General features: G+C 49.1%; 2 protein-coding genes across 2 annotated transcripts; one reads left to right on the forward strand and one right to left on the reverse strand.

Moving 5' to 3' along the window:
* Positions 1–11,690: 11,690 nt before the first annotated feature.
* Positions 11,691–13,240, forward strand: LOC123134799 (protein POLAR LOCALIZATION DURING ASYMMETRIC DIVISION AND REDISTRIBUTION). Its single transcript, XM_044553969.1, has 3 exons — positions 11,691–12,095; positions 12,186–12,628; positions 12,711–13,240. The coding sequence occupies exons 1-3, from the start codon at positions 11,753–11,755 to the stop codon at positions 13,083–13,085; spliced, it is 1,161 nt and encodes a 386-aa protein (XP_044409904.1). The 5' UTR covers positions 11,691–11,752; the 3' UTR covers positions 13,086–13,240.
* A 154-nt stretch (positions 13,241–13,394) lies between these two features.
* Positions 13,395–16,079, reverse strand: LOC123134800 (uncharacterized). Its single transcript, XM_044553970.1, has 6 exons — positions 15,936–16,079; positions 15,773–15,859; positions 15,314–15,496; positions 14,218–14,430; positions 13,952–14,098; positions 13,395–13,837 (listed from the first exon to the last, which is right to left on the reverse strand). The coding sequence occupies exons 1-6, from the start codon at positions 16,077–16,079 to the stop codon at positions 13,466–13,468; spliced, it is 1,146 nt and encodes a 381-aa protein (XP_044409905.1). The 3' UTR covers positions 13,395–13,465.
* Between the last annotated feature and the right edge of the window lie 664 nt (positions 16,080–16,743).

Genomic DNA, 16,743 nt, shown 5'->3' on the forward strand with positions numbered 1-16,743 from the left:
GCGCGTGCGCGCGCAGAGCACGCCGCAGGGCGTGGAAGAGGAGGGCTGGCGCGGCCGAACACGGCGGGGCGCGAGCGACCGAGGTCGGTCGGGGTCAGGATCTCGCCAGGATCCCCCTCCTCCGCCCGCTCGGGGCCGCCGCGTGCGCCGGCGCGCCGGGCACGTCCTCCAGGAGATGGCCGAGCGCTTCGGCTGGCATCTCTCCGACGAGGATGGCTGGGGCCTCCTCGGCACCTCCTACGGCAGCCGCATCCCGAGGAAGGCCGACCGGCGCCAGAGCACCGGCAGCGGCAGCAACAGAGCCCCCCGCGGCAGTGACGCCCTGTTCGACACCGGGGCGGCCGACCCGGACGGGCCGAGGGGGCACGCTGGCACCTGGTTTGTGGGCCCAAGCGGTCAGTTTTGTGCTTAGCGCGGGCGAAGCAAGCGATTTCGTGACTTGGTAGTTTTTTGCCACGATTAGGGAAAAAGTGGTAGTTTTTCGCATAAAATCGTAAAGTGGTAGTTTTTAGACACGTTTCCGTGAAATGTGGTAGTTTTTGGTTAAATACTCAGCCGATGGAGATTTGCTGGATCCTGGAGGCGATGTCGAGGACGTGCAGCCGAACGCCCATCGGGATCTCAGAGGTCCACGAGACGTGGCGCTCAACTGCTTCGACTGGATGCGGGCGTCGGGCCCGTGGGTTTGGTGCAGATCGGATCGATCGTTCGCCCTTCTGGCGTTGATGCACCCGTAGATGCGGCTGGAGGCGCACGCCCGCGGAGCTGACGCCCTGATTGCCGGCTGTGCTGGCAAGAGTCGATGGAGTTGCCAATTAATTTCTATGCTAATTTTCGCCGGATTTTGAGAGTTCTGGGATTTATTGGTAGCTATAAGAGCTAATCTATTGGAATTTTGAAAATTGAAATTAATCTAAACTATGAAACTGATCTGATCTTTTGATAGATCGAGTGCCGCGCCCCCGAGGAGTGGAGATTAATCTCTCCGGGGGCGGCGCGCCGCGGAAGTGATGGAAGGTCCTAGGATCGGTGTCGTTGGACAAACCGCTCTAATACCATGTTAAAATGGTAGGACGAATGAATATTGTGTTGTATGTTGTATTGATCTGACCCTCATATGAGGTATATATAGAATACACGAGGAGTAGAGTTTTGGAGTACAAGATAAGTAATTCATGGTTTAAACTAAACCTCAAAAACTACATCATGGATTTCTTCCATACATAAAGGTTTGGTCAATTCCTCAGCATCATCTAGAGAATTTTTTGGTAATCATGCATGTCCCCTAGAGAAATATTTGAACAATCAGGCTACCTAATATATTATTGTACAAATTATAGGCGAAGGAGCGGTCATTGTGATTGTAGATGTCACTATCAGGATACACGATTTGTTAGGAGCACCTTGTATCTTGTTGTTAGGTTACCCTTTTTATAGTGCGTGTGAATTATTATTTTTTGAAAAACACCCCGTATATTAATTAAGCCAACGAAAGGTTCTTACAATCATTCGTTACAGCATACACCACGCAGGGCGGAACAGAATTAAAAAGAATCCCATCAGACATAGAACTAAAATAAACTTAACAATCTCATGTGCCACCCCATTGACAGTGCGATTTATCTTTGCAATATGAAAATTATGGATTATCCTAAATATACTCAGAGCATCATCCATCAGATCAGCCAAAGAGGACCTGTCAATCTTCTCACTTGCAAGAAACGAATGTACGAAAGCACAGTCAGTCTCTAAAATAGTTGAGCCAGTGCGCTAACTTTCTTGTTCCACTCCGCAAAGAAGCAGAGAAATACTATCTACTTGTCATCCAAACCATTTAGTATCTACCAGGTCCATCATAATTTGGTTCACGCTACACGCTCAGAAGAACCTAGTTTTACTAATCTGGTCACCAACTCCTCATAAATAGACCGAAGAATGATTGAAATACCTACAACACCTTCTTGTAGTTCTAGTGACTAATGATGTGGCAGCTTGCACTAGTGAAAGATTGAGGTAGCAAATATCACAATTCCCTGATTGGGAAGCTAACATTCAATGAAAAAACGAAACAAAAAATACCTGTAGAAATAGGTTGGACACATACTACTCGTAAATTAAATAACTAAGTCTGGTGGAAAGACCCACGCCATCCAACGGGCATATAAATGACTTCTGAGCCCTAAACTTCCAATAATCCCTGTTTGCATGTCTAACACATCGTTCGTATGGGGAAAATATATGACATCCTCTTTCACTTCTCCACGAGCAGAGACGATCTTGTTGAAGCCCTCGCGTATGAACATCGCCTGACCGCCACCTAGCCCGTTGGCCACTGGGACCCATGTGCCTTTGTCCACGTCCGCCTCAAAGACTTCGACCTTGCGAGTGGGGTGGTCTGGAGTGGAAGCCAAGACTAAGCATTGCCACCTAACCATGAGCAACTTACCATGCGACTCAACAAGGTGTCTGGAAATCACGAGGCATTCTCGTCCTTGGTTCACAAACTCTACACATGCAGGCAACATACCATTGTAGGCGTAGGAGTGGTCATTGTCATTGTCGATCTCACTATCACCACCAACCAATTCAGGGGCGTCTTCATTACAGTTGCCAGTCGTGCCCATCCACATGTCATCATTGTCTCTATCACCATCTGGCTAAGGGGTGTGCCTGGTGATTCGTTTGACAAAGGAGACCCTAGGATTGCCTTCATCATCTTCGGCAAGGTGGATGGCATAGACGTTCTCGGCCTTGGTGATCGCGTAGAGCACGTGTCCAAGGAACGCAAAATCGACGATACGGAAGTACGGCATAACCAATGGCCTCGCCACCCATGCTCGCTTACCAGGTCGGCACAGGATCAAAGGGTACTTCCAGATGTTGCCTGTGACCGCAAAAAGATCGTCAGGCGTCGACCGCATGAGCACCTTCCGGATCTCAAACTTCTCGTGAACCTTCCCGATGACGGAGTCCAGCTCCGGCAGCGGCACCGTGACACCGGAGAAGTGGTTGTACAGTGTGCACGTGTGTTTTTGCACAAGCGCAACGTAGTCCACGTGGTCGAGGGCGATCCAGTTGTCGGTGGCGCCAACACATGTCACGTTCCAGGAAAGGGGGAGCTGATGGAGTCGGCTGTCCGGGAGCGCCTGGTAGGCGCCATACTCGAGGACGATCCAGGGCAGCCCTTGCCGAGGGGAGCCGTGGAGGCGCATGGCGGAGCGCCACGAGCGGCACACGGCGCGGAATCGGGCATGGTCGGCGAGGCGCGGGAGGCGGGGGATGACCTGGCCTAGGAGCTCCGGCAGAAGGCTCGACCACTGCGGACTCGACGCCGCCATGGAGTCAGCCGATCGATCCCGTGGATCGGATGTGCAAGGTTATGCGTCCGTACGTGGCGGCCTGGCGGGGAGGCTGAGAGAGATACACACATGTAGCGCGGAGATTCTCCTGGCCCGAGTAGGACAGGGGACGACCGAGCGATGCACGACTCTGTGCGTGATGCAGCCAATGGATTGGGGAGTCCCTGAGCAGGCCGACCCACCCGTGACCCGGACGAGGCGCCGATTTATATGGTGGGTCACGAGTCACGAGTCCCGCGCGCGTGCCACACTCATTGACCCCATCTCGCGTTGTCTGGGCGGCCGTCATATGCATTTTCATACCGCGGATCGCGCGCACAAAAAGCTGCGTGGACCGGTCGACGGATTCGACCGAGCCAGTGTTTTTGGAAATTCGAAAGTGGTCGGCCCGCTCGACCGGCCACGGCCACGACCACGAGAGAAGTTAGCTGGGACTGTCTGTAAATGTGTGCAGGTGCGCGCGTGCATGGATTCAAGGGGACACCTACCGCCGGTCCATCCTGGACCGCGGATGGAGGCATATGCATACGTGCCTGTAAATGGTTTTGAACCGCAGCGGTGGGTATCGTTGCCGATCGGTGCTTGCTTTTTCTATTTCGATCTACTGTATTCATTGAACATTATGGCAGTACAAACAACAGAGGTTACATCCATGTCTGCCCGCAGACCACCTAGCAGGACTATAAATACTTGAGCGAGCTGAAGGGGCGCCATCGTCATCACCCATCCCCACCGGAGCCGGCTAAGCCTTGTTATAATAGACAGTCAAGAAGTCGTCGCGCTAATGCCCCAAAAGATAAGCGCATCGGAACAACAATCACCACCGATGAAGAAAAACGTATATTGGAAGGATCCAATATGTAGACACATGAACGTAGACGAACAAAGACTGGATGCATGCGTATCCACTGAAGACAAGCGCCGACCGAATCCCGTGAGATCCATCAAAGACACACCTCGACACGTCCTCCTTTGACGCGATATGCATCGCCGAGAAAAGGGCCAGACAGGGAGAACCTTATTCCATATTCAAAGAGTCGCTGCCGCCTCGACTTCCTGAACATGACACAAACCCTAAATAGACTCACAAACACATCTAAAACAAAAGCATGAGCCTGCCCCGTTGACAAGTGTTGGGATCCACCGTTCCTCCATGGCCGGCCACATAAGACGAGGCAGATCAATGACGGCGCCAGCAGGAGGCGAGGAAACCCTCAACGCCTGGGATCTTTTCTTTCTTTTGGGGGAAGAAAAGTAGGCGCCAATTGGTGCTTGCTGCCTGCTTGGAGTCCGCGATCGTCACGCTCGTAGCTGCCGGAGATTCATAACATTGTGCAACATCTTGGATGTATTCTCTCTGTCTCAAAATAAGTATCTCAACTTTAATACAACTTTATACTAAAGTTAGTACGAAGTTGAGACTCATATTTTCCGATAGAGTGAGTAAATTTTTCAAGTAGGACTCGTGGATATTATTTCGTGATCCAGACGCTGAGGGTATCATGTCTGTGTAGAAAAGAAAATCTTCATTGATGAAGCTCTGGGGTGCATATGCTCTATAATAAATACTCAATTCAAAATAAATAGTAAATAACATTAAAAAATTCCATTTTTTAGATGTTTTTGTTAGTGTAACAAGTGTGATTGCCAGTTTTCATGCGAAACGGGATGACGATGCTTCGTCAGTGAAGAAAACATAAATAAGTGTAACGTTTAGAGATAACATTTGCCATTCGACTTGTTTTTTTTTTTGCACAGATCAAAATACTTAAGTTTTCCTCCTAAAAGTTTGCAGGTAACATTTTGATGTGACAATGAACACATCAACTTTTTTCTACTTTTTTGACATTTGCAAAAAAACATTTTTGGTGGGAAGGAAGCTGAATCTTTGATTTTTACCCCGCCCGCGACTTACTCATGCCCTCATGCGTACTCGCGCAAGCCTTATGATAAACTCGACCAATCATTTACCTCTACTAAGGCACGAATTGCCTGTATCACCTTCATAGGTATGGTTTTATCTTCTCCTGCACATCCTCGTCAGTGACTTTCTTTGAGGTCGTGCCCTTGGGCAAATCCGACATAGCCTCAACCTGCCCAAATTCAACACATTTGAAAGTTCGCATGCTGCAATTTTTGTTCTTCTTATGCAAACGTCCACTATGGTTCCTGGCACAATTAGAGACCCCTTCAATCTGCACATGAACCATGCATCGAGCAAGGAATAGTGGCGCAGTGCGGCTGAAGTTGCTCGAGAACTAAACCGCGAGAAAAATTGCTGAACAACTCATCCAGCAAGATAGAGATCGGGCCTTGCGGCTCGCCAATGTCATCAAGCCACTCGTCGGACTCAGAAGTCTTCAAGCTGGGAGGGTCACTGTTAGACTATGTATAGCTTCTGTACCTATGTACATATATGGTACATATTGTAACACAACTATTATATATAATGAGATAAGCCATCCCTAGAGGGTTGTGCTGGTTACCCAAAACTTATTGTCTTACATGGTATCACGCTAGGTTATGATCGCTTCCGCTTCTAAACCCTAATACCCGCACCGCCGCCGCAGCCGCCGCCGCCGCGCCACCGATCGCGCCGCCGCCATGTCGAGCGCCGCCACCACCGGTTTCACTGCTGCGGGCTTCCTTCCGGCCTCTCTTGCGGCTCTGCTCAACCTCCCGCTCGATGCCGTCTCTGTTCCGGCTCCGATCGGGACAAGGAGCATCGGCTCCGTCTTCTCCACGCCGCCGGCGCCCTCGCTTGGGCGTGACCTCGTGGTCCACACCGCGGCGCCGCCGTCCGCTGCGGACTCCGCACGCGTCGTCCCGCCGCTCCTGCCGCAAGCGGATCACACTGCCCCGCTGGCGGGGTTGGCGGCGTCCGCCCCGGCCGCGGGCCTTGCGGCGTCCGCACCGGCCGCGAGCTTTGCGGCGCCCGCCCTGGCTGCGGTCCCGCCTCCTCCCGCATCGGCTTTGGTGCCTCCGGCTGCCTCCATGGTGTTTGCACCCCAGGCAGCCTCCTCGATGGGATTGTCTTCGCCGCTGCCGTTTCACTTTGGTCATCTCATCACCATCAAGCTCTCTGCCGACAACTACATCTTCTGGCGTGCGCAGGTTCTCCCGCTCTTGGGGAGTCACTACCTGCTAGGCTACGTCGACGGATCGCTTCCCTGCCCACCCGCGCTGGTAGACAGCGTGCACGGTCCGGTCTACAATCCGGCCCATCGCGTCTGGACGGGGCAGGACCAGGCGAACCTCTCCTCCATCCAGGGGTCGCTCTCGCCGGCAGTTGCCGGCCTTGTTGTCTTCGCGAAGACGTCTCATGAGGCCTGGACCATCCTTGGGCGCACCTTTGCAGCGCAGCCCCAGGCTCGTGTCTCTGCACTCCGTCGTCAGCTTGGAGAGTGTCAGAAGCTTGACTCCACTGTCACTGAGTTCTACAACAAGGTCAAGGGCCTCGCCGACACATTGGCCTCCATTGGACAGCCCCTCACCGACTCCGAGTTCAACTCGTTTATTGTCAATGGTCTTGATGAGGAGTATGATGCCTTAGTCGAGATCATCAACGAGCGGGGCAACTCGACACCCATGCTGGCACACGAGGTTTTCTCTCGGCTCCTTCTCACTGAGCAACGGGTCGAGACTCGCCGCACCAGGGGCACTGGCTCCCTCTCGGCCAACGCCGCCACCAAGGGTGGCCGCTCTTCTTCATCACCCTGGTCTCCCTTGGGGCTGCCACCGTCGCCCGCCTCGGCCCCCCCACCTACCGGGGCTGGCGGTCCACGTGTGTGTCAGCTTTGTGGCCGCGATGGGCACTGGGCCTCCAAGTGTCATAAGCGCTTCCAGCGAAGCTTCCTTGGTCTTGGCAATGACGGCAAAGATACACGCAACAATGCCCGTCAGGTCGCCATGGCTGATCGTCCCGCGCCGCAGAAGCAACAGGGACACACTCAGTCCTACTCCATCGATCCACACTGGTACATGGACTCTGGGGCGACAGAGCATCTAACCAGCGAGATGGGGAAGCTTCACACTCGTGAACCCTATCATGGCTCCGACAAGATCCACACCGCCAATGGAGCAGGTATGCACATCTCTCATATTGGTCAAGCATCTCTTCTCACTAGACATGCCAATAGGAGTCTTCAGCTTCGCAATGTTCTTCGAGTTCCATCTGTGACCCGTAATCTTCTTTCAGTTCCTAAACTCACACGTGATAATAATGTGTTTTGTGAATTTCACCCTTTTGATCTTTTTATTAAGGATCGGGGCACGAGGGACATTCTTCTTAGTGGGCGGTTGTGCCAGGGCCTCTACCGTCTGGAGCATCCTGGTGTCGCTCGTGTTTTCAGTGGAGTTCGGGTCTCTCCGTCACAGTGGCATGCTCGTCTTGGTCACCCGGCCACACCTATTGTCCGTCATATTTTGCGTCGTCATGAGCTTGCTAGTTTGTCTAGTCATAAAGATGTAGCAGTGTGTGATGCTTGTCAGCAGGGGAAGAGTCATCAACTTCCTTTTTCGGAGTCCAGTCGTGAGGTGAAACATCCTTTAGAACTTGTGTTTTCAGATGTATGGGGTCCTGCTCAGACTTCTGTCAGTGGTCATAATTACTATATCAGTTTCGTTGATGCTTATAGTCGCTTTACCTGGCTTTACCTTATTAAACGCAAATCTGATGTGTTTGATATTTTTGTTCAGTTTCAAAAACATGTTGAACGTCTTCTCAAGCACAAAATTGTTCATGTCCAGTCAGACTGGGGGGGGGGCGAGTATCGCAACCTCAACTCTTTCTTTCAGTCGCTTGGGATAGCTCATCGTTTAGCATGTCCACATACACATCAGCAGAATGGTTCAGTCGAACGTAAGCATCGTCATATTGTTGAAGCTGGTCTTACTCTTTTGGCCCATGCATCTGTTCCGTTTCGGTTTTGGAGTGATGCTTTCACCACTGCATGCTTTCTCATCAACCGTACTCCTACTCGTGTTTTAAACATGAAGACTCCCATTGAGGTTCTCCTTAATGAACAACCTGATTATACCTTTCTCAAGGTATTTGGGTGTGCTTGCTGGCCGCATCTTCGTCCATATAACAAGCGCAAGCTTGAGTTTCGTTCTAAGAAGTGTGTTTTTCTTGGCTATAGCTTTCTTCATAAAGGTTACAAATGTCTTCATGTTCCCACTAATCGTGTCTATATATCTCGGGACGTCGTGTTTGATGAGCATGTTTTTCCCTTTGCCAACCTTCCTGTGTCCACTGTCGAACCACCATCCTTGCATTCATCCTCTGTTGCTTCTGACCAATTTGATGATGTTGCATACTCTCCTTTGCTGTTACCTAACCATGGTGCAGGAACCGGACGTGGAGCTCGTTTGGAGCTGTTGGAGGATTCACCATCATCATCGTCGTCTTCTGGTGGGCACGTCGATCGCCCTATGTTGCATGGCATTGATTCGCGTGCCCATGCATGGTCACCCGACGAGCCCGTCGCGCCGAGCATCTCCACTGCTCGGTCCGTTTCGCCAGCGGCCGCCGAGTCGCCCGCCGCTCGGCCCGTCACGCCGTCTTCGCCTGCGGCTCGGCCCGTCACGCCGTCTTCGCCCGTGGCTCGGGTCCTCACGTCGCCTTCATCAGCGGATTGGCCCGCGACACCGGCCGCGCCACGGCCCACTATGCCGAGCTCGCCATCGGCCCGGTCTGTGATGCCGGAGTCGCCAGCTGCTTCGTCTGCTCTGCCGGTTTCGCCGGTGGGTCGGCCTTCTTCGCCAACCGAGTCCGAGGCTACCGTGACTGGCTCCTCGTCACCGGCTGACTCGTCAACGTCGCCGTCCTCCAGCCCGTTGCAGGCTGCTCCGTCGACCTCGGTGGTTCCTGTGTCCCGACCACATACACGCAGTCGCAGTGGCATTTTCAAACCTAAGGAACGTAAGGATGGTACGGTTGCTTGGTTGGCTGCTTGTTTGGCTGCTGCTGTTGCGGATCCATCTTCTGAGCCTCGCTCATATCAGGCTGCCCTGCGCATTCCACATTGGCGAGAGGCTATGGAGCAGGAGTTTCATGCTCTTCTTCGTAACAAGACATGGACTCTCGTTCCTCCACCACCACGGGTAAATGTTATTGACTCAAAATGGGTATTCAAAGTGAAGAAGCATTCGGATGGATCTATTGAGCGTTACAAAGCGCGACTTGTTGCTCGCGGTTTTCGGCAGCGTCATGGTCTTGACTATGAGGACACCTTCAGTCCTGTCGTCAAGCCTACCACTATTCGGCTTCTTCTCTCCATTGCTGTTTCTCGTGGTTGGTCACTTCGTCAACTTGATGTGCAGAATGCTTTTCTACATGGATTTTTGGAGGAAGAGGTTTATATGAAACAGCCGCCTGGTTTCTCTGATCCTGATCGTCCTGACTATATCTGTCGTCTTTCCAAAGCACTATATGGTTTGAAGCAAGCTCCTCGTGCCTGGCATGCCCGCCTTGCCTCTGCCCTTCGTGCTCATGGGTTTGTGCCGTCTACTGCTGACACTTCGTTATTTCTTCTACAGAAGCCAGAAGTCACTATGTATCTTTTGGTATATGTCGATGATATTATCCTTGTCAGCTCTTCTCAGTATGCTGCTGATGCTCTTGTCTGCTCTCTTGGTGCTGATTTTGCGGTCAAAGATCTTGGGAAGCTTCACTACTTTCTTGGAGTTGAGGTCACTTCTCGTGCTACTGGTCTTGTCCTTACGCAGAAGAAGTACTCCTTGGAGTTGTTACAGAGAGCTGGCATGCTGAAGTGCAAACCGACCACCACACCCATGTCGTCTACCGACAAGATAACAGCTGTTGATGGTGAGCTTTTGTCTCCTGCGGATGCCACAGAGTACAGGAGCATTGTTGGTGGACTTCAGTACTTGACGATCACGAAACCAGATATCTCTTATGCTGTTAACAGGGTTTGTCAGTATCTTCAGGCTCCCAGAGATACTCATTGGGCTGCTGTTAAACGCATTCTTCGTTATGTTCAGTTCACCCTGACATTTGGTATGCATATTCGGCCGACTTCCTCTCGGGTCCTTTCGGCCTTCTCTGATGCAGATTGGGCTGGTAGCCCAGATGACAGGCGATCCACGGGGGGTTATGCAGTATTTTTTGGCTCTAATTTGATCGCCTGGAGTGCTCGGAAACAGGCTACTGTGTCACGTAGCAGTACTGAAGCTGAGTACAAGGCTGTGGCTAATGCTACTGCAGAGATTATTTGGGTGCAGTCTTTGCTTCAGGAGTTGGGTTTGTCTCAATCACAGCCTCCTATTCTTTGGTGTGATAACATCGGTGCTACATACCTTTCTGCAAATCCAGTATTTCATGCCCGAATGAAACACATTGAAGTTGACTATCACTTTGTACGGGAACGTGTATCACAGAAGCAACTCCAGATCAAGTTTATCTCATCTAAGGATCAACTTGCAGACATCTTCACTAAGCCTTTACCGCTGCCACAGTTTGAGGCTTGTAGGCGCAATCTTACCCTTCTCAGTTCTTTAGAAAGTGGCTAAGATTGAGGGAGGGTGTTAGACTATGTATAGCTTCTGTACCTATGTACGTATATGGTACATATTATAACACAACCATTATATATAATGAGATAAGCCACCCCTAGAGGGTTGTGCTGGTTACCCAAAACTTATTGTCTTACAGTCACCCGTAGTTGTCTTTGTCTAACTCTGGATAGGAAACAAGGGGGCACCTCCCCAACTGAGCTAACATGCAAAAAAGGCTTGAGTCAACTCCATGCCATTGCTCGAAGCCACTATTTCATCAAGAAGGCATGCAGGAACAAGCCAAGGTAGACGAGAAGCACCAGTCAACTTGCTTCGCCATGGTTTTTTATTGATTTAATTCGAATAAAATTGGACACGAGAAGCACCTCCATTCGGCAAAAATTCTGCTTTCAGGCGTAGAAATTCAGTTGACGTCTTAATATATCGGTTGCCTGATTATTTTTTAAACAAGTCAACTTTTTCAGTACATGTATCAACTCTCAACCCTTACAAACCGGAACTGCACAAACTTGTCATGGAGGTGACAGACTTCAAACTCAAAGAGTACTATTTTAAAGACAGGGATTCAAAAATTCAAACAGCTGACAAATATCGAAAAGATTCGGAAAAACGTTACTACTAGTATACTCCCCTCTATCCTCAGTCGCCTGAAATGGACAGCGTTACTTCAATCAAGGGGAAAATGAAGCGTGGTTGGTCAAAGGACATGGAATGTTTAACGCCCATTTAAACCCCACGCTCCCCACCATTTCTGGCTCCTTGTAAATACGCCCGCCTCCATCAACCCTGTGGAGTCCTCCAACATTCCTCAAATCCCCTTGCCATTGCCGCGCCAGTCCGAGTCTCGGTCGCTAATGGCAATGCAGACGAGCACGGCGCAAGCGCTGCCGCTGCCCCCGCGCCTCTCGGCCTCGCCGCCTTCCTCGCCCGCCACCGTCGGCGCCCTCCTCACCAACGCTGCCGGCGCCAGCAGGATCCGGCGCGAGTGCCGCTCACCGCGGTCCTTGCTGTCGCGCATCCTCGGCAGGGGCAGCGGCGGGTTCGGCTGCCGCATGCGCATCCCCCGCTACTGCTCCAGCGGCGCCGGAGCGGCCGCCAAGGAGGACGCCGTAGAGGAGGAGGCGGCCGCGCCTAAGGTGGTAATGGCGGCCAAGCAAGAAACAGAGGTTCGCGAGTCGCCTCGGAGTTCACTGCAGGGTACGTGAGTGATTAAACTGGCTGAGTTAATTGTGATCGGCGTTTGATGGTTATGGCCAATGGCGTGGCGTGGTTTAATTGTTTGCGCAGGGATGAAGGCGGCGCCGGAGGTGTCGGCCGCGAGCCTCGGGCTGGGCGCCGGCCTGGTGCTGCTGCTGTCCAGGGGCGCGGCGGAGCTGAGCAGGATGGCGGAGCTGCGCGCCCAGATGGAGCGGCTGGTGCTGGACGTCAGGGCGGAGGCGCGTGGCAGCGGCCGCTCCGGCTTGTCTGACGGCGGCCATGTCGACGACGGTGCCAGCGTCGTGAAGGAGCGCATCGTCTTTGCTGACGCCGGCGGCGAGGACGCCTCGTTGTTCCGTGGTTCACGCGATGCCGCCTCGGCGTGCGGCGATGCTGGCGTTGGAGATGCTGTCGCTGCGATGGATCAGATGGAAGCGGAGCTCGAGGCGGAACTGACGCGCCTGCAGCTCGACTCCGACGAGGGCGACCGGGAGGAGGAATGCGTGAGACCGCGGCGAGATCACCAGCTCGAGGTACCGTGCACTCATGCCGCCGGCGTGCACCCTCTGTGCCAATTTGACGCTGTGCTGAACTGAATTCCCATTGATTTTGCAGTCCGAGGCGAAGAGCGACATCTCATCGGAGAGCGGTTCCCTTGCTTGCGTCCACATAGACGGTGTCCTCGGTGACGCGGCAAGAGATTGCAAGGAACACGAAGACAACGAGGAGGAGGAGGAGGAGGAGGAGGAGGGAGATACTGACGAGGAGGTCGAAGAGAGCAAGCCGTGCCACGGCGGCGTGCCGGCGCGGGTGCTGGAGCGGAGGCTGCACGAGCTCCTGCAGTCGCGGCACGAGCAGCGGATCGCGGAGCTGGAGACGGAGCTGCAGCGCGCGCAGAGGAAGCTGCGGGAGAAGGAGCGCGAGGTGTCCCGGTGGCGTGACACCGCCAAGCTCGTCTCCCACCACAAGGACGAGTCGCGGCTCCGGTAGAACCAAACCACCGACGCCGACGATGGATATACGCGCGCCCCGGTCTTTCGGTGGTCTCATCGAGTATTGAGTTGACCGAGTTTGTCATTTGTTATTACTAAGTAAGTAGTGGTACGATTTGTTGAGAAGAAAGAAGGATGACCGTTCGATTTTAATCTAATGACCAAACCACCGACGACGGATATACGCGCGCGCGCATGGCTTCAACTTGTATCGTCTACCGTCGCGTTGCATTTGCACTCCCTCACGGCAAAAGAAACAAGAAACAAAAATCAGCACCAACGGAAGTCGATGATATACGAACATACATAATGCCGCAAGACCACTTTGCATGGAATCTGTTTTATTAACTTGTCGAGCCCATACATAGATTACTATCATCAGGCCCTCTTGGACCCTGGTCCACCATAGAAGATACGCATACCTAAATCCTTTGTAACTTCAAATCCATCGGCGGTGTATTTGGACCGATCGCTCGACCCATGCTTCACTCGAGATATATCCGGGGTCACAAACCAGCCCTTATCATCAGCAATCTCAATGCCTTCCATGAACGCCGCTTTTCTGAATCCTTCCGAAGCAAATTGCCCGCTACCCATTTGCGGAGAGTTTGATGCGGCAGTCGGCCCCTCAACCTGCCCGCCCCAGAACGCGAAATCACCCTTGTATCTAATGAATTTGAATAATCCGCCCGGCCAATATCCAATTGGTATTTTATTGACACTCACCCACCAATGGCCTGATGTCGGCTCCTAAAATAATAATTCATTATTAATTAGTTCATTATATGCCCATAAATAAACTAATAATTAGTTAATTCGTACAAGGTGCTTGAGAAATCACAAATTTTAAGGATGACATAATACCTTGAATATTTGAACGTCTACTACTTTCTGTACTCCACCATAGATAGAGGATGGTTGAATTCTTGATCCAGGAGCAACGTTGTGGTGGACTTGCACATATCCAGGACAGTTGAAGTCAATGCATGACTTCTTTGAATAGCCATCGTACTGTGAAGTTTGTTCCAAGGCCAAAAACAAAAAACAAATTATCAACATACATTATTAATTTCTTATCATACAAATATATAGCCAATAATAGCATGTATCCAAATAATAGTATGCATTACCCAAGCAACATGAAATCTAACAAAAGCATCACGACTCAATGTTGGAGATACCCGAAGACCAGCGCCCATCCGATCCGTGTGTTGTCCTCTTCCATTTTCAATATTTATCCAAAGTGCACTAGAATCCTGGCTACCTTTATTAACCTTTGGCTCCCAAACATTTATTAGAGCACGCGCCCCAAATAAATCACCAATGTATCTGAGTCCCGCCCTCTGCAAGAAATAAAAGTAACATCTGCAAATGTGAAGAATGAATACTATGTATAGATAAACTTGAGATATCACATGTAATTCACGTTATAAAAAATGTAAGGCGCCAATCCCATCAGAATGTTTAATTGGACCACTAATTAAGCCAAGAAGTTCTAGGTTATGTGACACATAAATCATATTACATTATTCATATTCAAATGCATTTTAAATGTTATCACTTTCATTTCATATTGCCACATTGTCGATACAACTTCAATCTTAAGATGCGTGGTCATTCACATTTTGGGAAGGAAAGAGTAACGATCAACGAAAACAACTTAATGCTAAAAACTAAGAATTTGGGACTAGTATATATGAAACTCTCCAAGAGAGTGTTACTAAAACTAGGTAATGAAATTGGAATTCCTTCATGTACAACTGAAATAATGCTCATACATAACATTTTTTTGCGAGGTAATATACATAACTTATTTTGTAGAGATAACAATCTGAAGGCACAAAAATCATTCCTAACTACTCGAATGTTCTTTGACTGAACAAACTACTCAAATGTTGTAGAGTATGAGGCCCTTCATTCACTATAAAATTGCCAAAAAAACTCATTGTCAATAATAACTTGATGAATCTAAATAGTTCATTATTGTGACCCTCGATGGAAAATTAACTGTTACCATCCAAATATGACTATTTTTTTCTTAGAGTACTTTCTTGGAATTTAATCAGATTATTTATAGTGTCTATGGTACATCTTTAATCCAACATTGTACATTTGATATGCATCATAAATGCAACAATTATACGTCAATTGGCATAATCAACCCTATCAAAAAATCCCATCAAACTATGATAACAAATTCATTTTGTAACTTGTACAAAAACTCACCTCCCATTGCATATCATTTTTTAGCCCATCAATATTGTGTGTTGCTATGGTGCTACTTGCATTACTACGCAGTATTGGAATTGTTCCTGTTGGGCACTTGATGATAGATGGTTGCACTTGTGAAAAAGAATCCGAAGGAAATGTTTGGGTATCCTTCCAAACAGGGAAAGACCTTGGTTTCATCTGTTTGAAAATAAAATCAACCACCATGTTACAAAATATTATAAATGCATCAGACAATACACACAAAACATGTTGTAGTTTTATTCATCATTGACATAGCTTATACTATGTGAAAAGGTTGTTACTTTAGTTCACTTTCAATAGTACAAATTTTGTAATGTGAAAAAGCATATCCAGAAAGATCGCTGAAACAAGAAGGGAGTAGAACACACGAAAGCAACATTTGTGGACTTAGTTATGAACTGACAATATATTGAGCAATTCTATGGTCTTTACCTGGATTTTATGGTCTTTCAACAATGGGTGGTTAAATGCCGGTTGCTTATACACATCGATGCAGTCATAGACGTCTCCGTCTTCCATCTATTTTGAGGTTTCCTTTGCTTGTTAGTCACCAAAATATGTGCTAAATATATATGAGAAGGTTAATTAGTCATACCTGAATGGTTTTATTAACTCCTTGATAAGTGAGAATCTGAGTACTGTCTTCCTCTTGCATTCTATAGCTCACATCTTTTCCTCTAGTCGCTAGAACAAGAAATGACATGAGAAGAGTCACACTAATGGCTTGTGTTCCTTTCATTGTTAAAACCTGGAATTGTTAGCTTTGAAATTCCTATACCACCATATTTATATGCATCTGAGCGTACCGCACATTTAATGTTGCAAATAATTATAAGATATATGATAAGGAATTAGTTCATTGTACGCGTACAAAAGATATCATATATCAATTGCATTAAGCTATATCACCTATAGAAAATTATAGCATTAATTGCACTATGATAATTTGTGTTGGAAAATATGTCATTAATTTCCCTAAGATATGATCATCCTTCTCTTTTGTATGAAATATAAAGTGTTAATGCCATATAAATGATGTGATGTGTTTGATGCATAGGAAAATCTTCACAAGTTCCAGGTTTGATACGGAAAGTGTTAACATGATTAATTTATTGCCACCAAAAGATATGCTAAATATAAATGAGAAGGTTAATTTTTCATACTACCTGAAAGTGTGAGGTTTGATGGCGAACTCACAATTTCTTTCAATCATTTGACCTTGAAATATTTTATACCATCAGCTTTATTGCCCGACCGAACAGTGTCAGTTCAACTTTTCTTTAAAGTATATAAAAAACCAATCTGGTTGTGACTGTGAGTTTAATTTGGTTGTGAGAGACTAGGAACAACTCTTGTATATAGCATATCAATAATCAAACTGTATGTACATGAAAATAAAATTC

The sequence above is a fragment of the Triticum aestivum genome, chromosome 6B, assembly GCF_018294505.1.
Source record: "Triticum aestivum cultivar Chinese Spring chromosome 6B, IWGSC CS RefSeq v2.1, whole genome shotgun sequence".
Taxonomy (NCBI): Eukaryota; Viridiplantae; Streptophyta; class Magnoliopsida; order Poales; family Poaceae; genus Triticum; species Triticum aestivum.